General features: G+C 54.0%; 2 protein-coding genes across 4 annotated transcripts; both read right to left on the bottom strand.

Moving 5' to 3' along the window:
- Positions 1–527: 527 nt before the first annotated feature.
- WNK4 (WNK lysine deficient protein kinase 4) lies at positions 528–15,504 on the bottom strand (the record flags this gene model as incomplete). Of its 3 annotated transcripts, XM_080826990.1 has the most annotated exons (19): positions 528–915; positions 1,023–1,120; positions 1,286–1,485; positions 1,568–1,973; positions 2,079–2,139; positions 2,219–2,829; positions 2,932–2,986; positions 3,747–3,884; positions 7,191–7,307; positions 7,578–7,695; positions 7,793–7,851; positions 8,079–8,200; positions 8,445–8,712; positions 10,692–10,908; positions 10,995–11,083; positions 11,596–11,753; positions 12,100–12,320; positions 13,275–13,447; positions 14,887–15,504. In XM_080826990.1, the coding sequence occupies 19 exons, from the start codon at positions 15,502–15,504 to the stop codon at positions 913–915; spliced, it is 3,732 nt and encodes a 1,243-aa protein (XP_080683116.1). In that variant the 3' UTR covers positions 528–912. The 3 variants fall into 3 exon arrangements, with proteins under 3 accessions (XP_080683116.1, XP_080683114.1, XP_080683115.1); XM_080826988.1 differs by having other exon boundaries at positions 903–1,120; XM_080826989.1 differs by having other exon boundaries at positions 903–1,120; positions 2,935–2,986.
- Positions 15,505–16,678: 1,174 nt separating this feature from the next.
- Positions 16,679–21,402, bottom strand: VPS25 (vacuolar protein sorting 25 homolog). The gene is made up of 6 exons (XM_080826795.1): positions 21,300–21,402; positions 20,940–21,085; positions 20,189–20,242; positions 19,589–19,677; positions 18,747–18,822; positions 16,679–17,324 (listed from the first exon to the last, which is right to left on the bottom strand). The coding sequence occupies exons 1-6, from the start codon at positions 21,350–21,352 to the stop codon at positions 17,212–17,214; spliced, it is 531 nt and encodes a 176-aa protein (XP_080682921.1). The 5' UTR covers positions 21,353–21,402; the 3' UTR covers positions 16,679–17,211.
- Positions 21,403–23,184: the final 1,782 nt, after the last annotated feature.

The raw sequence follows: 23,184 nt of genomic DNA, 5'->3' as shown, positions 1-23,184 counted from the left end.
CTGACGAATGACATGACTGTTGGAAAGCTCCACAGGCCATAGCTGCCGCAGTGGCTTTGCCCCAGGGAGCTGTAAATGTTTAACTAGAATTACCTTTTCCGTGAGATCTTTTCCATTTGATTTAAGGGAGAGATCATGGTGGGTCACTGGGCTCTGTGAGACTGAACCACATCTTTGGGGAGGGAAGGTCACTCTTCTGTCCTCTACCCTTAAAAACAATACATCCTTACTCCAAATTTCCTGCCTTTTCCCACTCTGAGAGAGAGGGGTAGATGAAAGATGATGGACAGTCTTCCTTCTTTTTACACTGGTGCCTGCCTCTCTAGGCCTAAGTTGGGGTCTGGATGAGACCTTAGCTTGGTTGAGTGGATCACTGACCTTGCAGTTTCCTCACAAACTGCTGGCAGGAAGTCAGAAGGCTGGGGAGCTGCAAGCCTTGATTCCCATTGTGAGGAGAGTCCCTTCTGAACTTTCCCCTGCCGTACCCCACAAGGCTTTACCCCCAGTTCTTAAAGGCACAACGGATACAGTGTCACAGAATCCTAGTTTCCAGCAGTTTTTATTGGCTGTTGCAAATTCTAGTGTGAGCACACCCCCTACACTTGCTCAGCTAGAGTGTGCCCTCTAGAAGCATCAGGGCTTGAATGGGATTGCTTAGTGGTTGACCCTGGGCTGGGGAGGTGGAGGCATGAGGATGGTAGGCTGCAGAACTGACACCTTCTGCACACAGTAAACAGTTCCCGCATGTTTGGCTCTTCCCTACAGTGGAGCAGCACTCTCCATGCCCCTTTGGCCTTCTACCCCCTCAGTACTGGGGTCTTCTTGCAGAGTTGTGTTGGTCAGCAGATTCTGAGAGCATAAGCTCCATGGTGGGCCCTGGTGTTGGGGAGACACATGGCTTCTGTTCTGAATTCACTGGAGGGAAAAGAAAAAACACTGAAGAAACCTCCAGGATGGGAGGAGGATGAAGCTGTAGTCAGCTACCATTCCCTGGGCTCGCCCTCCCTTGGGCCCGCCCTCACCATCCTGCCAACATCCCCGGCGAATGTCACCCCCTTGCTTGCCCGCTGCTCCTGGGAGCCGGTGCTGCTGCCACTCAGGGAGTTCCTTCGCATGATGCCTGGTGCAGGATGGGGAGGGAGAGCACTGAGTGAGGGAAGGGGCCACGGGGAGAGGGGGGCTAGTCCCCCCACACCAAGGGGCAGACCCCCAGGGCCTGGAAGAAAGCCAGATCAGTAGGGAAGGGGACCCGGGAAAGATGGGAGCTGGGCCACTGCAGTCTCACCAGGGCCTGGGGGCTCAGAGCGCTGCAGGCTGTTGCGGCGGGAAGTGGGGAAGCTGCCCTTGGAGAGGCGGCGCTGGCGGCTGGACAGCATAGCAGCCGGGGCCACGATACCCGGTGGGGGCTGCTTCCCAAGCCGGCTGTACAAGTCCTCGATTTCCTTCTTCTGCAGTGTCTGTAGGGCCTCCACCTCTGACAAGTGCCTGAGGATACACCAGGAGCATGAGTGCTGGCCACACGCTTTGCTCTCCCGAGTCCACCTCTTGTCCTTCTCCCCAGACTCACTTCTGCCGAAGACTCTGCAGCTGAGCCCAGAATTCCTCATCCTCCCCACTGCTCTCGGATTCCTCACTGCTCAGGCACAGGCTGCTGTATGAGTAGTTCATCCATACCGGGCTGGGATGGCTCTGGGGTGGGGGGCTGCCCCCCACTTGGGGTTCCTTCCCATCGTCCCCTTCCTCAACTCCAGCCCCTAGGCCTTCAGCTGCACGGTCACTCTCAGCCAGAGCCTCTCTGGCCTCCGGCCCACTTCCAGCACTATCCTCTGTGTCTGAGCTCTCTGAGGTCAGCTGAGGGGTTGGAGGCTTCAGGGAACTGGAAAGAGCTGGGAATGCTGGTTGCAGGGGAAGAGGCTCAGCTGGTTCCTTGGATGAAGTCACTTGGAAACGCCCCACAAGCTGCGGTTTTCCCTCTGTAGAGTGACAAGGAAGGAGTCATGGAAGGAGGGAGAGAAAGCAGGAGCAGGATATGAAATGAGAATAATGGGCGGGGGAAGATCAGTGATCAGAAGCCTCACCTTCAGAGATGGGCTCGAGTCTGGCTTCACCCAGAAGGGGCCGAGCAGGATTTGGCAGGGCCTACAAAGTGTGGGTCCATGAGGAGGGGAATGATCCAGAACAAAGTGCCCCTAACCACCCCTCTTGGTTTCCTACTCACCTCATTCTCCATCTCAGCCGCTGGAGGTGAAGGCCTATCCTGGCCACAAGGAGCAGGGGGGGGAGGTGGGGGCAGACTGGGTAGGGGAGCAGGGGGCGCTGCAGGAGACTGGGACAGGAGCCCAGGTGAGGGGGACAGCAGGGACTGGGCTACAGTCATCACAGCCAGTGAGAAGGCACTAGCCAGAGAGAGAAGAGGGGCGGCTGTGGGGGAGGGGAGGGGAGATGTGGAGGGGCAGGGGGGAAAGGAAGGAGGAGTCAGAGTGACCGGGGAGCCGCTGGGAGAGAAGGCAGGTGGAGAAGGGAGGACAGAGCTCTGCAGAGAATGAGAGGCTGGGCCAGGGACCTGGGTAGCGCTGGGGGAGAACGCAAGTGGAGAGCCAGGGGAGTGTGGCGAGAGATTTGAAGACACTTGGGAGAATAGGGAGGGGCTGGAGTACGGGGGAGAAGTGATAGGGAAGATGGGACTTGGGGAAACTGGGGTTCCAGGGGAAAACAGGTTTCCGGGGGAAAACAGGTTTCCAGGAGACAAAGGGGTTCCAGGAGAAGAAGAGGAGGTGGAGAAGGCTGCCCAGCTCCTCTGCTCCAGGGAGGTGCAGCTCTGGAGCTCTGCTGGTGAGGAGGCAGTGTTGAGTTCCAGTCCCCCATTCCTTACGCCCTTCCCAGAAGCAATCCCAAGGGTTGTGATGAGTAGGGACAGAACTCTGTACATACCACGGGATGGGTCTGGGAGGGGGCCCGAGAGGGCAGGCAATGGTGCTGGCTCCTCCTGAGGGAGAGAATGGGGCCCCTGGTCACAGTGGGGAAGAGCTGAGTCTTAGATGGAACATTCAGAGTGGGGTTCAGCTGGGACCCATGAACCTCTAGGAGTCCATAAAGGACTTTCAAGGGACTCAAAAGTGTATGTGTTAAAATATTTACAGGTAGGGGTGCCTGGGTGGCTCAGTGGGTTAAAGCCTCTGCCTTCAGCTCAGATGATGATCCCAGGGTCCTGGGATCAAGCCCCGCATCGGGCTCTCTGCTTGGCAGGGAGCCTGCTTCCCCCTCTCTCTCTCTGCCTGCCTCTCTGCCTACTTGTGATCTCTGCCTGTCAAATAAATAAATAAAATCTTAAAGAAAATATTTACAGGTAAAGGAGTATCATGTCTATAATTTACTCTCAAGTGGTTCAGAAAACAGTAATACATGCACATACATGTAGAGAGGGGAGGGAGGAAGCCAGTGATAAAACTAATGTGACCAAACACTGATAACGGGCAAATCTGGGCAAAGAGTATCTAGGAGTTCTTAGTACAATTCTTGCAACTCCTCTCCGTAAGTCTGAAATCCTATCAAAATATGAGTTGAAAAGTATGCATTGAACACATTTTTCTAGAACAAGGGCCCACAGCTTTCATCAGATTCTCAAATGGGGCAAGAGCCATTGTGTTAGGGTCCCAGAGATGAAGGAGTTACAGCTGAGTGCACTGGTGAAGGGAGAGAGGAGTAAATCTGGAGCAGAGAGGTGGAGGTGACCTGAGGGGTCTGACCTGGGGGCCCAGAGGGTCCTCAGCAGCCTCCACAGGGCCAGTGTCTCTCTTCAACAGGGTCTCCACTCGCTGGATAATCTCTCGAATACGGCTCAGGAAGCCGGCTCGCTCCGAGGGCAGAATGAACTCGTTATACACCTGGCAAGGGGTCAGCAGGAAGGGGAGAGAGGGCTCAGTGATCCCAATTCTCCCTCCCCACCTCATTTATCTTTAAAAGCCAACCCTTCACCCCACTGCTCTGCCAACCACCAACTTGCAGTGTAAGAACAACAGCTTGGAGGACACAAGCTAACATTCCTAGGATGCATTCTACCCCAGATCCTTCCTTCCGGTGTCTTATCTCATTTAATGATGACAATGGCTCCCCAGGCTCTGTATTCACATTCCCATTTGAGAGTTCAAAAATAACCAATGCTCAAAAAGGTTAAGTTCAGTCTGCCTAAAGTCACAAAATTTGCACCCAGATTTGTCTAAAGCCAGAGCCTGAGTTCTTTGCACTGTCCCATCCGCTAAGTAAAATAAGGCAATGGATGGTAAGTGTAACATTCAATTTCACAAACACTGAGCACACAGTATGTACCAGGCATTATTCTGGGTAAGGAATACAGAGAAGCACAAAACAAGGTCCTGACCCCAAGGAAGCCCAAAATCTAGTGAATAATATATGGCAAGTCAGCCTATGGTAGGAAAGGCATTGTGATCAAGGTATAGAGAAAATGGTATCCCAGCAGGAAGAAAGGGAGAGTTAACAGTACAGAGTTTCTGATTTGCAAGATGAAGAGGTCCTGGAGATCTGTTTCACCACAATGTGAGTATACTTAACCCCACTGGACTATATATTTAAAAATGGTTAAGATGGCAAATTTTAAGTTATATGCTTTTTGCTGCAATTTTTTAAAATGCCATTCCCAAGACAGAGCAGGTCATGCCATCCAAGAGGATAAGGGAAGCTGGGATGGCTTCACAGGGCTGAGACTGGAAGGATGAGTGAGAAAGCAACCCTTCACTGAGGACCTATCATGTGTGGATATTTCTTGTATAATTTCATTTCTCATACATCTATCACCTCTCATAAAGTATATGCTATATCAGAACATCTTGGCAAAATGAGTATTATCATCTACATTATTGAGTGATACAAAGTTTATTGAGGCACAGTAGAAAACTCCAGAAGAGGGCGGGGACTGGAGAGGGTTGCCCTTGAACTCAGGTCTTATGTGAAAGCCCAGCCTTTCCTCGGTTCCATGAGGTTCATTGGGAAGAGAAGAGTAGGGGAACAGTGCGAGTCGTAGCTCTGAGGCATGAAAGGACCTGGCACATTCACGATGCAGTGAAAACCACAGCAGAGCTGGGAGTGCTGTGGATTTCAAAGGCCATGCTCCAGCATTGGGACCTTACTCTAACCATACATGGTTAGCCATTAATGGTGTAGGGACAAAAAGGCCAGAGCAGATCCAAGCCCCAGGAGAATTCTGCTGCAGAGGAGTGGAGGGTACAATGGTAGGGAAAGAAAAGAGAGCAGAGGACCCTGGGGTCCATTGGGGGGGTCACTTTGGCTGCGTGGGATCTGAGTGGGATTAAAAGCCTGGTGAGAGAAGCCTTTCAAGGCAAGACACCCCTGACCAGATGGAGACAGAAGTGGAAAGGCACCCAGCCTCTTCAGAGGACCACTCAGAACCCAGTGTGGCTAGAGGGAAGACGATAAGCCTCTGTGCCACGTGGTATTTTGTCTTTGTCCTCGATACAAGGTGAGTGACATGAGGAAGGAGAAGCTTTAAAGGGAGTTCCTGAAGCCTGATGCTTCTCTCATTCCCCTCTCTCCTTCAATACTGGCATCCATTGCCCCCACTCCACTGAAAGGTCTCCCACAAAGACCGTCTCCTGACAAAAGCCAGTGTGGTCTTATCTCAGGCTTCATCCTATGTCACCTCCTTGAAACTCTCTGTTCACTCAGTTTTCACTAACATCTTCAGGGGCTCCTCTAGCCTCCCGGGCTCCACCTCTGTGTCTTCTGGGGACTTACTCCTCCCCATCCCAGAAAAGGGGGTATCCACTGAGACCCACTCTCCGACCCTCTCTGCCTCTGGCTTTGCAAGCTCATCTCCTTTCACTCTCCCTTCTGTACTGACAACTCCTAGATCCACTTCTGGATCCTAGATCCAGCCCTGCCTGACTGTCTCCTGCTCCTAGGGAGGCTCTTGCCTGCCCCTCTGTTATTCAAGCTCATCGTGACCCCTAAGAAAATATACTTCCCTCTCCTTTGATGGTCTGCTCCCATGACAACCACTACTATCTTCTCCACACTACAAGTCACCCATGAAATCCCTTCTTCCTAACCCCCTATCATTTCCACTCAAGTGTTCACTGAGCATCTACTATATGCCCCATATTACATCAAAAAATGACTGGATTACAGAGTAACTTATTTTCCTGAAACAACTCTCAAATCCACTCCTTTTCTTCTTCCCTTTCCCTATAATCCATTTTTCTCCTTGGACCACTTGTAGTTTATCGTATTCTTCTGCCAACTGGACTCCCTCCCACCAACCCTCTCCCATTTCCCCTGGCAGAATGGTCTCCTTAAAACCTATTCTTCTTGGGGTGCCTGGGTGGCTCAGTGGGTTAAAGCCTCTGCCTTTGGCTCAGGTCATGATCCCAGAGTCCTGGGATCGAGCCCCGCATCGGGCTCTCTTCTCCATGGAGAGCCTGCTTTCTCCTCTCTCTCTGCCTGCCTCTCTGCCTACTTGTGATCTCTGTCTTTAAAAAAAAAAAAATCTTTAAAAAAAATAAATAAAACCTATTCTTCTTAAAGAATAGGAAGAATTAAAGAATTAAAGAATTCTTAAAACCTATTCTTAAAACCTATTCTCACCATACTACACCATACTACATTCTCACTCATACTAACTCTTCAGACTGTCTCTAATCTGTGCCTACTCTTCCTGCCCAACCGTGCTTCCACATTTCTCCTCTAGGAACCCTTAGTTCTAGTGACAGGGGTTTCCTCATAAAACCCCCCTCAAGCCCCACATTCCAAGTCACTCCCTACTTCCATGCCTTTCCTTATGCTGTACTTCCTCTAGACCCACCCTTTCCGGTCTTCACTGCTGTTGTCGAGACCTGGAGTAAGTTCTGCCTCTTCCCCCTACTGCCCCCAGGCCACCCTTTACCCACAGACACAGGATCACAGGTGTAGCGTGTACTTGACCACAGCACTTACGGATACCCTCATGTTATCTGACTGCTCCCGCTGAGGATCTGAAGCTCACGGAATAAATAAAAATCTCCCCCACCTTCCAAGGGCAGAGATGTCTTCAGTGTCACTGTGCTTTAAAAACCCTTGCTGTTGGGCGGGAGGAAGGGGGAGTTCAGCACCAGGGGACATCAGACGGGAGATTCCTGTCCTGGAGCCAAAGACTCTGTCCTCCTCTCTCTCCCCCTCACCATGGCAGCTGCAATCTCTTCCGGACTGTCCCCATCCAGATCGAATCGGAAGGTCACCATCTTGCTATTGTGCGTCTGCAGCTGGCACTCAACCACTCTGTCATTCTGGTCTGAGACCTTCAGATTCAAAGTCAGCAGAGGGGAGGATGTCAGGCCCTCTGTCCTCATCACATGTCCCCACCCCACTCCAACCAAGTGACAGTGGGCAAACTGGAATTGAGAGAAGCAGACTCTGTTCCCAAAGCCTGGTATCAGAAACTAGACTGGCTGCCTTTAGGGTACCAGTCACATACTGCCCTCTCTTTTTTGGCTGGCCTCCCTTACCCCCCTGGCAGTTTCCATCCTGGTCCTGTAGGTTATTCCCCATCCCCTGTACCCCTTTCTCACACTAGTGACCCGCAGCCGGGATCGTGGTCTGCGCCGGGGAGTTCTCCCTGGGGGTCTCCTCATGCGTCCCATCCCTTCTCCCACATCACTAAGGCCTGACGCTGCATCTGAGGCATAGCTGGAAAAGGAAAGGAGATAAGAGTGTCAAAGTGGACACTGGGACCCCAGAGTGCCATATGTGTCACTCCAGCACCCCAACTCCTACCAGAACCTACCTGTCACCTGGGGAAAAGTCACTGCCAGGGCCAGAACGTGGAATGGATAGGGCAAAAGCCTGAAATAGGAAATTTTTTCAGGAGGTCAGAGGACAATAATTGTTGGGATCCAGGGAGATGGGGTCAAGGGTGCTGGGGCACTAGGCAGAGGGAACTAAGGAAGATGAAGACAGAGTGCAGGACTTCCAGGGACATGGGGCCAGGTCATGGGGTTGGGTTTCACAGGGAGAAAGATAGGTCATAGGCTTGGAATGGCTGGGAGCCCCCCACAGTGACCCCCTCTCACCGAGGGCAGGCAGAGATGGGACTCAGCAGGGCTGGATGGCACCCCCCCAGGGGGCTGAAAGGCAGGGTCTGAGGCATCCAGGAAGCCGGAGGAGCTGAGGTAGCCATCAGTCTCGCAATCCGCTGGTGGGGGAGGGAGGGGATCAAAAAAGGGGAAATAAAGGGGAATGGTGGCAGAGCAGAGGGGCTGCCTGAGCAAGGAGCAGCCTGGAGCTGTGGGAGTTCTTTCCCAGAAGGAGTTCACAGCTAGACGTGGAAGGCAGGGGAAGTGACAGTGCTGCTGGACCGAACTTCTGAGCAGGGGGCAGAGGCCAAGGGTTCTGGGACCACGGTCACATCCCAAATCCCCCAGTCCGGGGTGACTTACAGGTGGTAGATGAGTAGCTGGCATGGCGGAAGAGGAAAGGCTGGTGCTGGTCCGCCTCGGGCTCCTCGGGCTCCGGAGGGAAGCCGCTGGGGGGACCACCAGGAGTCATGGGGACAGCTGCTGGTGGGGGTCCTGGTGCAGGGGGGAGGGCCTCCAACTCCCTAGCTTTGCGCAGCTTCTCACGCTTTCTCTGGATGGCAGCAACTCGTTCACGTACTGCGCGGGCCACTGGCTGGTAATCAGCTTCGCAGACTAAACCCAGGGCCACCTGGAGTTAAGAGAGGGAGGAACACAGTTTGAGGTGAGGACTCTGCTCCAAGACACATCAGGATGCCTTCTTGGGGCCTCTAGAATATTTCTCCAGGAGAAAGGGCACTAACATTCATTGATGAGGCACTGTGCCCATTAACCAGCAACTCGTTACATCACCATCATGAAATCCTCCCCGCAACTTGCCAAGGGAGGTCTTAGATCTGTTTTAGACATAAGGAAAGCTATGACTAGTTCATGGGTATCTAGTAGGTCAGTTGCACTCAGGCAGGAAAGGGGAACATGTGGCAATATCTGGGGACATTTGTAGTTGTCAAAACTCAGTGTTACTGGCATCTAGTGACCAGAAGCTAGGGATTCTTCTCTACATCTCTACATTCTCTACAGTCCCCTAAAGATGTCACTGGTGTCATCAAGAATCCCTGTAAGTAATGGATCAAGGTCAGATCCCAAGTCAGGTGTGAGCTGTGCTATGGAGACCCGCTCTTTCTTATGCCACATTTCAAACACATTCTCAGGTTCCTGACCCAAACCTACCACAGATGATCCCTACCCTCTTAACTGCCATCTTTCTTTCTTTCCTTTTTTTTTTTTTTTTAAGATTTTATTTATTCATTTGAAGGAGAGAGCACAGGCAGGGGGAGCAGGAGAGGGAGAAGCGGGCTCCCTCCTGAGCAGGAAGCTTGATGTGGGGCTCGATCCAAGGACCCTAAGATCATGACCTGAGCCAAAGGCAGCTGCCTAACCGACTGAGCCACCCAGGTGCCCCTCAACTGCTATTTTTCTATCAGGAATCTCATACTCGGGCTCCTGGGTAGCTCAGTGGGTTAAGCATCTGCCTTTGGCTCAGGTCATGATCCTGGAGTCCCAGGATTAAGTCCTGCATCAGGCTCCCTGCTCGGCAGAGAGTCTGCTTCTCCCTCTGATCCTTCTCCTTCTCGTCCTTTTTCTCTCTCACTCTCTCTCAAATAAATAAATAAAATCTTAAAAAAAAAAAAAAGAAAGAAATCTCAAACTCTCTTCCTGCCCTCCCCCTCCACCTCAGCTCACCTCTGGCCTTCCTAAACCAGCTCTCCATCTTCTACCTCCCAAGTATGCCTCTCATGGTCTGGCAGCTTCTGTTCACCATGTCCTTATTCATCTCAAGGACAAGCTTCACTGTGCATGTAAGGGAGGTGGGGTGGGGCCTCTGACTTAAAATCTGAACAACCCGAGTTTAAATCTAGCTCTGCCACTTACTCGCTCAGAACCCTGGACAAAATATTCAACCTCTTAGAGCCCTCCATCTCCTCATCAGTACATCAGGACAAAACCATTCCACGCAGGGTTGGTAACAACACTGACAGGCACGTGGAAGTGCTTGAAGCCATATACAAATGTGGGATTGTTAATGAGCTCCAACCACGTGCCATCCACTGTCAGAGACAGAAAAATCAATAGAACACAGTCTCTGCCCTCAAGGAATTTACAGTCTAGTAGAGGGGAAAGACAGGAATGTCCTCTGGTATAAAACAAGACCGACGGTGGTGGGTCCTGTAATGAAAAACCTGTTGAAGTGGAAAGAATCATTTAATTTTGACTCTAGAGGGAATGGGTTTCCTGAAATTCATGGTTCTGAGCATGGAGGAAGACGGGGGCGAGGGGAGGGGTGGACACAAGGTTGGTGGAGGGTGAAAAGGAGAAAAATAAATAGATAAATTGGAGAGAAGAGCATTCCAGGAAAATTGGATCAGCACTGGAGTGGAGGCTGGAGGACCCAGGGCTTGCTCTGGAAAAGGAAATCTTTCAGCGAGTCCGCACACTGGGTGTGCGTGTGAGTGTGTTAAGGCGAGAGGGGCCAGGAGACGCTTACAAAACACTCTGCGAGGGGTGAGCTGGGTGCCTGTCCCACCACCGAGGGACCCCACCCGGAACCCTCCAGTCGACGCCCACAGCCCCGCCCAAGCTCAGCGGCAGGTCAGTCTGTCCCCTGCTCACCATCTCCTGCGCCACCTCCTCTGCGGCGTCCCGGCCCAGCTGGAACAGGAACTCTATGGCCTGGTTGTCCCGTGGGCGCCCCCCACGCCGCGCGTCCTCCATGCGCAGCCAGAGCTTCAGGCCGGGCTTCTCCCCGTCGTCCTCCTCCGCTAGCTCCACGTGCACGCCGCGCTCCTCGCGGAAGAAGGCGTGAGCCAGGAGGTCCTGGATGGTGAACCTGAGGGCGGCGCCGGTGAGCCGAGCCTGGCCGCCGCCCGCCCTCCAAGCCTCCCCCAATATCCACCCTGCGCCCCTCCACCCCACCTCTCGTTCTTATCGGTGCGGATGCAGCCTTCGATGATCTCCTTCACCTCGGGAATCTTCACCTTGTAGAAGCTGTTCGGCTTTGTGCCCTGGAGGGAAGGGGTTTGCATGAGGCCTCCAGACCTCTGCGCCCCTGCTCTCTGCTCCCCGCCACCCACCCACACACCCGAGGCAACAGAGCGTGCAATCGTCAAAGCCCCGCCACAGCTACTAGACGGTTCGATTTCAAATCCCCGTCCCCCCACGTATCGACAGTATGACCTTGAACAGGTCTCCCTGTGCCAGTTTTCCCGTTTGTAAAGCGCAGGGCACAGCCGAGGCCCTCCCTGCTCACCCTGCGCATGAAAGATCAGATGTGAAACCGTTTGTAAACTCTAGGGAGCGCTACACACATCATTATTCTAAACAGCTAGTACTGGGGAGGGGGACGGGGGCGCGGGGGTGGGGGGAGCGTGTGTGCATCCGCTATCCTTCGGTGTTTACCAGAGCATCTTCTCGTCTAGCTTGTTTTCTTTAAGGGAAACGGCATTGACCACAGGCTGACTGGGGCAGGAAAATGGGAGGTGACCTGGAATTCTCTGTCCTCCCCACCCCCTCTCACCGAAGTGACCTTGCGGTAGATCTGAGCGGCATTCTGGCACTCGGAGTAAGGGTACTCTGAGGTGGCCATCTCCAGCATACACATGCCAAATGCATACACGTCCACCGCCTCATCGTACTTTTCCTCGTACATCTCAGGGGCCATGAACTCCGGGGTCCCTGTAGGATCCACAGTGGGCATCAGGCTACGGAGCCTTCCTCTGGCTTCCTCTCTCCTCTTGGGTGTACCACCAGCTAGCCAGGGGGTGCCGGAAGGCGCAAAGCCCGCCCCCCCACTCCGAGTTCTGGAGTGCTAGTGAGGACCCTTCCCCACTGTGTGTGTGTTGGGGGGGGTTGGAGAGGATGCCATAGGTCTCCCCATGTCCCCATGCTCTTCTAATTCCGTGCAACTCAAAGGGCCTTTCTGGGAAGAGAGGGTCCCCAGGGTCTTTTCTGACGTTGTTGGGGAGGGGGAAATTGGGGAGGGGAGAGGTAGGAATAGCAAGGACCTCCTGGAGGGACGCACCGATCACGCTCTTGGCAAAGGAGGCGCGTTTGAGCGTGGCCAGGCCCAGGTCGCCGATCTTGACCGAACCTGAAGGGCCCGTGATAAAGACGTTGTCGCACTTGAGATCCCGGTGCAGAATGGGGGGTACCCGGGAGTGTAGGAAATGAAGCCCCCGAAGGATCTGGCGGCTCCAGCGCTGAAGGACTCGTGGCTTCATCTCGCGGAACCGCCTCAGGTATCTGGGGGAAAGGCACGTTGCCAGGGTCGCTGCGGGAACACGGAGGCGGAGGCGGGGGAGGGGACCCCGGCTGGGGAACTTCCCCGGCTCCCACCGGCACCACCGCCTACACATCTTCTGCCAGCATTACTCTAGCTCAGGTCCTCGCGGCGTTCCAGGGAGAAACTGAGTCGGGGGCGTGGTGGCTAGACGTGAGAGTACAAAAGGGATCCGGTGGTGAACTTGTAGACAGGGCAGCATCGAAGCGGCTGGGAAGCGCGGGAAGGGATGACTAACCGCCTTGGGCATGGGGGAGGGCTTCAGAGAGGAAATAACTTGCGTCTTGAAGGATGAGTAGGGGTTCAAGGGTGAAAAGGGGAAGGGATGGAGACTTTCCAGGCGGAGGGGACACTGGACTCAAAGGGACGGAGACTGCAACAGGGTGGGGTGGGAGGAGGTGTTGGGAATTCAGTGCCTGTGGAACGTAGGCTCAAGATGAGGCTAGGTCCTAAGGAATCTGTGCATTCTGTGTAGACTTTAACCTGAGAGTGGTGGGAAGCCTGGAAGGAATGGAGAGATTCCCCCAGACTGCAGGAAGATAGGATAGGTTGGAAAGGTGAGGACAGAGTGGGGGAAGGCCTGTGAGGGCGCTGCTGCAGGGCTCCAAACCAATGAGTGCCAATGGATGGAACTGGGAAGGCAGAATGGGGAATTATAAGGAGGCCTTGGAGACAGACTGATGGGGGAAGGCAGATGCACAGAGTAGAGATAAAGGAGGCATCTGGGGAGATCGAGTTTTGGCTGCAGTGCTGGGTGGACATTGCCACTAACCAAGGCAGGGATGCAGTAGGTAGCGAACCTGGTCTGGAAACTAAATCTAGAGTTTGAGGAGCCTGGGAGAAGTTCCAGAAGCAGTGGGGACCTCCCACCAACAGCTCTCCCACCAACCAACACTACCACCAGGCACAGAGCTCACGTCTTGAGGGTGCCGGAGGTCATGAGTTCGGTCACCAGCACGATGCAAACCTGGCCCCTCAGCACTGACTTCCACGAGTCATAGAAGCGGACGATGTTGGGGTGCTGCAGCCCCTTGAGCATCTCCACTTCCTCGGAGAATCGCTGTCGCTCGGTTCGAGACAGTTTCCGAGTCTGTGGGGTAGGGGATGGGGGTCAAGGTCACAACAGGCCCAGGACTCCCACGGAGAGGAGGAAAGGACACATGGGGAGGGGCTGAGGAGCACTGAGGGTTGGAGCCCACAGATGAGGCTAGGTCATCATTTGCCCAACGGGCTGTATACCCTGAATTCTCAATCCGCCCCCTTAGGTTGCTGAAAGGACACGCCCATCCTGGGCCTGGGGCCACCCCTGGACCCCCTGCTGGACACAAGGGCCTTTATGCAGCCCGGTCCAGGAGTCCTGAGCTCAATAGCGCCTTTGTAGCCTCCCAGGCCAGCCGTGGGGCGGGAGGGGACGCCCCGGGGCTGGCAGTGGGCAGGCAGCAGGCAGGCAGCAGGCTGACAGCGGGCAGAGAATTGGGGCCTTCGAGGGGGTTGGCCCCAGAAACTGGGAACTGCTAGATCCAGACAGGAGGCAGGAGGGCTGCAGAGGGAGTTACAGAGAAAGATCCAGGACCAGGCGCCAGAAGACCGCCCCCTGCCCCATGGCTGTCCCGCCCACCTCTCATCCCCCACCCCCCATTTGGCTGCCTTTCTGTTCCTGGCCTAGAGCCTGGGGAGCGGCACTGGCAGGCGCAAGCGTCGAGTCCAGTGCCAGGGCTGGAGGGGAGGACCCTTACCCAGGCTTTGCCCCCCAGTTTGAATCCAAAACTGCTGGCCCAGACTTAACTGGGTTCTTCCCTCAGTGGAAAGAAGGTCCTTCACACCAACATCCCCCTAGAGCCCACTGGGTTCAGTGCCTTTGGGTCTGGGAAGGGAAAGCCCAGGTAGACAGTGAGATGAGGAGCAGGACTGGACTCAGGCCAGGACTGGAGCACTCTGTCTCCCCCTCCCCCAGCTGTGGAGAAATCTAGAAGTCTGACTGCTCCAGAAGGGGCCTAGGAGGGCCACCGCATCCTGCCACCACCACTCTAAATCTTCTGGAAGTGGAGAGGATCCTGCTCCAGCTCCCAGCCTCCATCATCCCAGCCTCCCACTCAGCAAAGATCCAGGGTGAAGGAGGAGGAGGACCAGAGTCATACTGAGGGTCTCAAGACGAAAAGGAAAGGGAAGGGGAGAGATAGTAACCACTGCAGGAGATTGGTGAGGCCAGTCACCCCTCAGATCTGAACCAACTCCCTAACCGATTTTGCATCCATCTTCCAACTCTCAGAGTTGAGTATAGAGACTTTAAAATTAGAATGTCCAAAATCCATAGGGGAGCCACCCTATGACTCTGCCTCAGTTTATCCTTCTGCAGCCCAGAATCAGCCAGATCCATTGATCATCAGAGCAAGGGGGAGTGGGCAGGAGTGTCCCGACATTTGACAGGAAAGATAGATCTCTCCCTTGCTGCTGTCCCCTAGATTTCTCATCCCAAAACCTCCAAAGGGTCCCATCCCGAGGTGCCACAGAGGGGGCGCCCAGCCGCACCTGCAGCTCACACCAGGCCACCTCCACCGTGGTGTCGGTGTCCAGCCCTCGATACACCGTCTTGAACGAGCCACGTCCAATCTCGATGTCAAACTTGAGGTATCGGCCGTCTGGGGACGTTGCCACGGCCTGGGTCTCCGTATCCTCCTTTTCCTCCTGCTCCCGCTGCCGCTCCCGAGCCGCGGCTTCGGGGACTGTCGGCGGATCCCGGGACCCCGGGCCTCCTGCAGAGCCCGAGAGCTCTGGACGCGCGGAGTCTGCAGCCTTCACGGGGGCTCCCCCGGTCCACGTGCCCTCGGGGGGCTCTGGACAACTAGGCGGTGGGCTCCTCGCGGGGCCAGGACCAGCAGAGTCCGGAGGAGCGGGGGGCTCCGGAACGGGTGAGGCTGGCTGGGACCAAGAGCTCAGCAGCCCCAAGTCGACTGAGCTGCGGCGGCTGAGACGGGAAGAGCGCGGCCGGGGCTCAGCCTTCCCGGAGAAGCGGCGCACCCGGCGCGGAGGGGGCCCAAGGCGGGGCGGACCGGCGGCGGCGGCGAGAGGCGGCGGTGGCCGCAGGGCTAGGTCGGCCTCCGCCTGGGACATGGGGATCGCAGTCTCGGGGGTCGGGGGTGCCAGCATGAGGAAGGGCCGGCGCCGCAAGGCAGTTAGCCGGGCGGCTGGAGGAGGCGGCCTGACAGGCAGACTGGCCGGGTGCGCGGCGCTCCGGCTGAGCTCCCGGGGCCCCCAATCCCTGGCTCGCCCTCCCCGCAGCCCCGCCCCCAGCCCCACCCCTAACCCCACCGCCCCAGGGCCGCCCCCTCCGAGCAACCAGCACCGCGCAGAGCGGGGCGCGCAGCCCCTCACCTCAGCCGCCCCGCCCCGCCCCGCCCCCGGCCGCAGGCCCTCCCGGCCTCCCCGCCTCCCCGCGCGCCTTCCTACGGGCTCATTCCGAGGCGGACCGGGTGCGAGACGGAGGTGTGTCCGCTCGCACTGAGTGCGCAAACCTGCTTGGGGGCGGGTGGGAGCGGGGGCGGGGGAGGCACGATGCTGGGTCTGGGAGAGGAAACGTGACCGCGGCTCTCGGGCTCTAAAGAGGGGGGTGGTTCAAGGGAAGGTTACCACCCGCCTGCACGCCCCAGATAAGGTAGCGCCACCCCCTCCTGTTTGTCCGGGGTAGCCCCAGGCCGACAAAACAGAGGTCAGTGGAAAGGTTTGGTTTTCTCCCAAGCTGCTGTCCCTCTGGGCAGCACAGGGATGGGTGTGTGCACCCCAGGGCAAGCCCCTCCCCCAAGCCAGGGACCCGGTCACCCATCCCCTCCACCTCCTACCTTGGCCGCAGCCTGGCCCTGGCCGCAGTAGCTGTTTTTGCTACGTGGGCCCTCCTTCCTCCTCCTTCTGTTTGCCAAAGTTCCCAATAAACCAAAGTCCATATCCGGTCTACACCTCTTCAGCTCCCCTAGGCCTCAACGACCCCACCCAGACCAGAAGGATGGAGGGAGGGGCTTCAGAGTGGTTCAGGGCTTTCGCGGGGTAGGGGAGACGGTGAGGGAAGGGGAAGCCACTAAGTTACTCCAATTCGGAGAAAGCAAGCAGTCTGTCCCCAAGCTGTGTTCCATCAGCACTCCCCCACACAGCCCACCCAGCAGATGTAAAACCACAGGCGCACTGGAGTCTGCCAGCACTGGAGGACCTTTTCATTTACAAAGGCCATAGGCCTCTTCCCTCTCCTAGGCTGGGATTGACTCAGGGGGCAACGCTTCACAGCCCTCCCCATGCCCATTCCAGTAGTAACTTCCAACGGCAGGCAGGCAAGTGGGGTTGAGCTTTTTAATATCGTAAATCACATAAATCAGTGTCCAGCCTGGCCTCTCACTGCCAGGCCCCTTCCTGGGCCTCCTATCTTCATATTGCCTGGAAGGCTGCCTGCAGCCAGGGCTTCTCCCATCCCCTAGGAAGGATCCAGCACCAGCTTGAGAGGGGAGGCAATAGCAGCTAAGGGGGTGGGGAAGGGGGAGGGACAGAAGCTTGTGCAGGCGCGTGTGTGTATGTACTTACGTGTGTGAACACATGTGGAGTTAAAGGTTTACAGACCCTGCCTGGCTCAGGGACAGTCGAGGATGGGAGAGGAGGTAGGGCAAAGAGAAGCACATCTTTTTTTTCCCTGGCGCCTCAGCCTCACCCTTCCTCAGGGACAGACGCACCGGGTAATTGGGAAACCCATCCCTGGACTGGAGCCCTTTTGAGTCTGGTGGAGTCACAGATCCAGTCTGTGGGGTCACTGGGTCTGTCTCCTTTTGAAAGCCCTGGAAGGGTGGGAGGTAAGAAGTAAAAGGAGACAGGTCTCCGCTAGAAGAACTTGACGCCCCGGCCATCGCTGACGGTGATGATCTCAGCCTTGTGCTCCTGCTGTAGGGCCTGCAGAGCCCGAAGTAGGGTTGCTTCGTCCAGCCCATGAAACTCTGGATAGGAAGAGATGGGGATCAGGGACACTCTGCTTCTGCGGGCTCAAGGCCCCTGAGGAGCAGAGTCTAGCTGGAAGCTGAGACCCTGAAGCCAGGGGAGACATGTGCCATCGATACTGCTGTGGCTGCTGCCAACCCTTCCTGCAAACTCCTTAGAGTAAGGGCTGAAAGCAAGTCCGAGTCAGCATGAAATGAGAATTCATGCTTATTCTCCCCGTCCAGGTTCTTCTGTCAGACTCAACCCTCACATGTATCCCCCACCCCTGCGCCATGAGTGTCTGATGTACAAGAATGAAACTACCTGCTTGTGGACCACAGAGTGGGGGACAGTGAAGCCTAGGAAGGTCAAGGTCCTTGTCACTGGATTCTGACCCTAGCTGGACCCATCAGGGTCCAGCCCTAGTGCTGCCATCAGGAGCACCTGTCCTAGCACAAAGAAGTGTAGCCATACCTCTGACCAGGAGACTGTTAAGATCCAGCACAGGTATCTGCCCTTACCTAGTTAAAAGGAACAAAGCTGGGAGCCAAGGGCCAGCTGAGTATCTGAAGATATGGCAAGATACTGCAGGGAGAGGTGAGAAGCAGGTGGCAAGCCCGAACAGGTTCACACACCTCACCCCGCTACAGGGGCCTACCTCTTGAGTCAGGGAACTTGCTTTCTGAGGAAGCCTTTAGCTTTGCCCAGCATGAGTGGTGGGCTGGGCAAGGCTGCAGCACTGAAGTCATGGGGTGATGGTGGGAGTAGCAAGCAGAGGCCTGCAGGGCAGGGGGGAACAGCCAAGAGCTGTAAACTCTGTTATGGCAGCCAGGGCCTGGCAGAAAGGGGAGGTGCCCTTTTTTCCCCAGCTGAGATTGGAACTTTTGGTGAGCCTGGGGATCAGAATGTGAAGCCAGAGATAAAAGAGCTAAGAATATATTTACACTATGTAAAAATCAAACAGTATACAAATCCTTGCCTGGCCAGAAACCAAAGTATTTTAAAGGCCTGGGGGTGGGGATGGGGGTGTTGGCTCAATCCCTTCAGCTGACACCCACAAATCTTGAGCCCTCTATAAGTATAAAGGGTGAAAGAAAGGCCTGTGTCAGCAAGGAATGAGATCTTCAGCTTAATCTCCTGCCCCGGTTCTTCATTCGGCATCTACACCAGTAATTCTTAACTTTTCATGGGTCACAGATACCCTTGAAAATCTTTTAATATGGACTCTACCCCTAGAATAATGCGCATACAGCCCCATAGACAAAATTTGGGGGTATTATGCATATAAATTCAGGTAGTTTAGGGAAACCTTGGACATGGGTTAAAAGGCCTTGTATCATGCAGTATTTGGAATTCAGAGGCAGGGATGGGAAGTCTGACTGTCAAACAAGGACTGGAGAGGCTTCAGATCACAAAACTGGGGGGAAAGGGAGAAGCGTTACCCTCATTCTCTGTGTCGTCCCCATTGGTCAGTTCATACAGGGTAAACACGGAGTTGTTCTGGCCACTCCTGGAAACCTATGGACACAGAAAATGGGGGTTGAATAAGGACCTGAAATCCCCGGGAGAAGGTGAGCTCACCAGCTCCACCTATCTGACCCAGGAATGGTACCTATTCCCAAACCAGGGCTCACTGTCACCTCGGCAGGAGTGGCCTAAACACCGCAAACCCCACAGGTGCTATATTTATACATGTACACACATACACGGAACCACCAAACCACAGGCCTTCACATGTCTGAGCAGTGACCTCTCATTCTGTTTTCCTGTTCAGGAATAGGTGGCATGAGTTTGTTATATTTGGGTTGTTGATGCTTCTTCCCCTCTTCTCTCCCTCGGGAAAGCTTAGGGCTGGTGGTAGCTGTGAATGTGGGGGGGAGAGTTTGTCCCCACACCCACACTGGTTCAGAATGTCTCATTCATATGGTGGACAGCCCCAAAGGGTACAGAGGGGGAGGGGCCCCAGGCTTTTTTTTTCTCTTCCTTCCCTTCCTTTCCTCATTTATCTTCTGTGGCCAGAGACTCCAGCCAACAATAGCACTCATGGTTCCAGCACTGCATTCTCCAAACATAGCCTCATGTAGCCTCTGGCCTCCTGCAGTCAAAGGCAGAGAAGTTCTACACAGCCAGGGAAATTGAGTCACTGAAAGAGGCATGCCTAAAGACCTATACTTCCTCTTTCTGCCCCTGCCCACTTTGCTCAGTCTAGACCTGGGAACACCAGGTATCTGCTGAACATAGATACAATTCTCTGCCATGGGTTACCATGGCGGAATAGTCTCACCCACTGATAGATGAGTTTCCCCCATTCTTCTGGCCTTCGCCACATGATCAGGAAGCTAGACTTGCTCTTATCCAACCACTCCAGGTTCCCTGCAAAAAAGATACTTATGAAAGCATCTTATGCTAAGAAGAGACAGAAGGCAAAACCAAGGTGGAACACAGTGGAAGAGACTCAGCTCTCAGGAAGTGAAATTCAAGATCTGTTTTATTACTATCTGCAAGGCACCAATTTTCTTCCTATCTCTCTCCAGGTCTCAGAACACAGACAGAGAGATTTCAATGGTGAATACCAATAGGGAAAAAAGTCCCGGAATCGGACTACCTATTGTACAGAACACTATGGGCTCCAAGCCAGGAGAGAGAGAAAAGTTATTAAAAGCAAAGACTTGTGGGGCACCTGGCTGGCACAGCTGGTGGAGTGGGTGACTCTTGATCTCAAGGTTGTGGGTTAGAGCCCCTCATAGGCTGTACAGATTACTTAAAAATAAAATCTTAAAACAACAACAACAACAACAACAAAAAACCCAAGTCTTACGGCAATCTGCCCTCAGGAAAAGCCAAGTAGGAGGAAAAAATAAGGAAATCTGGGCCCTGAACCCACCTTTCTTCCTTAGTTCCTCTAATACAACCTGGATTGATTCCACAGGGAGCTTGCCTGGTTTGAAGTTAAGGGAAGGGCACTGATGGACTGAGTTGGGTAGGATAAAAATTCTCAGGGCCAATGTCATGTTGAGAACCACCTGTCCCCTTCCTCTCCCTCCCACACGCATGTATGTGCAATTCCCCAACAGGCTATATATTGGCATTTCCTGGATATTGGGAGGAGGAAGGCAAAGAGCAACTAGTTCAATTAAAGGGAAGAGCTTTAAAAATGAACGGTACTACCATCTGTCACCCTCTGTCCTTTCTCTTTCCTTTCTCCACAGATATTTTAGGTATGAATCAGGCAGCAAAAACAAATGACCTTTACTTCCTGGGAGGAAGAGAGTAGGTGGAGAAAATTACCAAAGGTAGTACCAGAGCTTGAGCTTCACTCACAAGAGGACAGGAGATTTACAGTCAAAAGGGCTTGGGTTGAAAAGCTTGGGACCTGGCTTCAGGGCAGAGATTCTATGACCTGAATGACACCCAGGTCCTTGTCACTGGCCAGGACAAGGGGGTTTGAGACTGCATTTGCGTTGGGGTTTGGGGATAAAATGGAAGTCAGCTATAACAAACACACCGGCTCTTTCCCAAGTCCAGTTTGGGTGGGAACCTGCCTACTGTGGGTGAAAGAGGGTATGAAGTCTGGGCATGTGGGAAAGCGTGGAAGTGCATGTGTGTGGGCTGTGGAAGAGCCTGAGGGAGGATACGCTGTAGCTTCACGTTGTTGAAGAGCGGGCTCTCCTGAGCTTCCATCACCGTCATGCTGGATTGTTTGTGCAGGCGGCAGAAGGACAGGACCAGCGAGCACCAGGCGGCCAGCTGCTTCTGCCGAGTGTCCACGTTCGGCTGCAACCTGCCGGGTGAAGGGGGTGGGGCGCAGAATTAGAGGGAGTGAGAGAGCGAGAGGCAGCACTTGCCGGAGGCGCGTCTGGGGGACAAAGTAAGGGACTGGGGGTGGTGGCGACCGGGTCCTTTCTCCCCCTCCCCATTTGAAGCATCAGGGCTGAGCCCGGGGTCTGGGGCAGGGGAGGAAGGCACAGCGGGGCTTCTCGGGGTCTGAGCCTCACGTAAAGAAGGGCGGGAAGCGATACTGCCACGGCCACTCGAAACTCATCGCCATTGTAGTAGCCCAGGAAACCCGGAACGTCCGGGCAAAGGACTTCCGGCCTCCGCTTCGGCACGTCCGGGCAAAAAGCACAGCAGAAAGGTTCCGGACGCCTCTTCGGAGAGGGACGACCCAACGGAAGGGGTCTCGCTGATCAGCCAGTCCCTTGCCGTTATCCTAAAAATTCTTACCGTTTAGAGCCCTGAGAAGTCTTCTCATTCAGTTCTAGAGAAGGGCAGTGACTTACCCAAAGCGGCACACTTTGACGGTAGAATTGCCTAGGCTTTCCCCCCATCTACTGGGCTTCCTTTAATATTAACATTAGTGTCAGTTGCATTTAACAAACACCTCCCAATTCCCCGGTTTCCTCAGTTGCTATGTCCTTCGACTCCGCCATTCCCTGGTCTCCTGCAGCCTCCGTGGGAGCACATTTGTAGCTTTCATTTCTGGAAAAGGTTCGGCTTCCGTGATTCAGAGCTGCCCGCTTTGACCACAGCTATCTATCTCTCACGTCCTCACTTTCCTAGTCTCAAGTCTCCGGACCCATTTTGGTCTTATTTGAGTCCTTACCCAGCCTAGACTACCCCATTCTGTCCCCCTTGCTTGTCTACCTGCTGGTCACTTAACAGACCAGGATTGTTGCTTCCTGCCCCCACGTCCATTCCCCACCCACCTTCCCCAATTCCTGGGCCGAGTTGTATTACTGGAAAAAATCACAGAACATGCTGGCTGAGCCCCAGGTTCCCTGACTGACTTCACTGCTGGGCTCTCAGTGCAGCCCAGCACTGTCTTTTATTGACTCCCTGTCACATCCCTCCAGGTAACTAACTCTTCAAATGTTTCCATTCATCAAATCATTCCACGAGTCTCCATCTCCTTTCTGCAGAATGCCCCTCCTATTTTGTGAACTTGAGGTCAAGCATTTGAACCTCCTAATCATTCCCCCTCTGTCTGTCACCACACTTGATTCTTCCCACAAAAATTCCTTTCCACTTCAACTTTCTTTCTTTTGGACTCAAAGGAAGAAGTGTCACTCTTCCTTTAAAAGACCAACACTTTGGGATATCTTTTAACCTCTCTTTTTCCAGTTGCCTCTAGGACTACTTTGTGCATAATCTTCCCTCTTTTCCTTTCCTCTGTCTCCTCTCCCCTAGTTGACAAACATGCTCAGGTCACCCCTATTTGAAAATATGTACAGCTTCCTTGATTTTGTCACCCTCTCAATTTTCTATCTGATCTTTAACCTTTCTCCCACTCAAGTCCATCCTTCATTGTGCACAGTTCCTGATCTACCAAAGTGCCCAACAAATATTTGTTGCGTGAATAGATGAACCATTCAATTTATAATGTTCTTTTAAAGGGCACAATTTCCTTTGCTTCCAGGGGACTGCTTTATTCTTGTTCTGCTACTGTCTCTCTGATCTTTCTCTTTGTTTCATTGCCCCCCACCTTCTTTAAATGTACATGTTTCAGGGCGCCTGGGTGGCTCAGTGGGTTAAAGTCTCTGCCTTCGGCTCAGGTCACAATCCCAGGGTCCTGGGATCAAGCCCCACATTGGGCTCTCTGCTCAGTGAGGAGCCTGCTTCCCCCTCTCTCTGCCTGCCTCTCTGCCTACTTGTGATCTCTGTCAAACAAATAAATAAAATCTTAAAAAAAAAAAAGGAAAAAGGAAAAATATATGTGCATGTTTCCTAAGAACCTAACTCAGCTTTTTTTTCTTTTTTTTTCAAAACGTCTGTCTTGAGAACGTCCATCCTTTTCATGGCTTCACTTAGCATTTCTGTGCAAAACACTAATAAATCTGTATTTCTGCTGCCACCACCACCACCACCCCTCCCATTTCTAAC

The sequence above is a fragment of the Martes martes genome, assembly GCF_963455335.1.
Source record: "Martes martes genome assembly, chromosome: 16".
Classification (NCBI taxonomy): domain Eukaryota; kingdom Metazoa; phylum Chordata; class Mammalia; order Carnivora; family Mustelidae; genus Martes; species Martes martes.
The sequence above is the reverse complement of the archived record's forward strand: the minus strand, read 5'-3'. Positions and strand labels throughout refer to the sequence as shown.

Bases quoted from the DNA above. Each gene is read 5' to 3' on its own strand.
- VPS25 (XM_080826795.1), bottom strand. From the start codon at position 21,352: ATGGCGATGAGTTTCGAGTGGCCGTGGCAGTATCGCTTCCCGCCCTTC. The intron at 20,243-20,939 runs GTATCCTCCCTC...ACTTCAAACCAG, and splicing joins CAACAACGTGAAGCTACAGC to GCAAGCTCCCTGTGGAATCA. The intron at 17,325-18,746 runs GTAACGCTTCTC...CTTCCTATCCAG, and splicing joins GGACGACACAGAGAATGAGG to AGTTTCATGGGCTGGACGAA.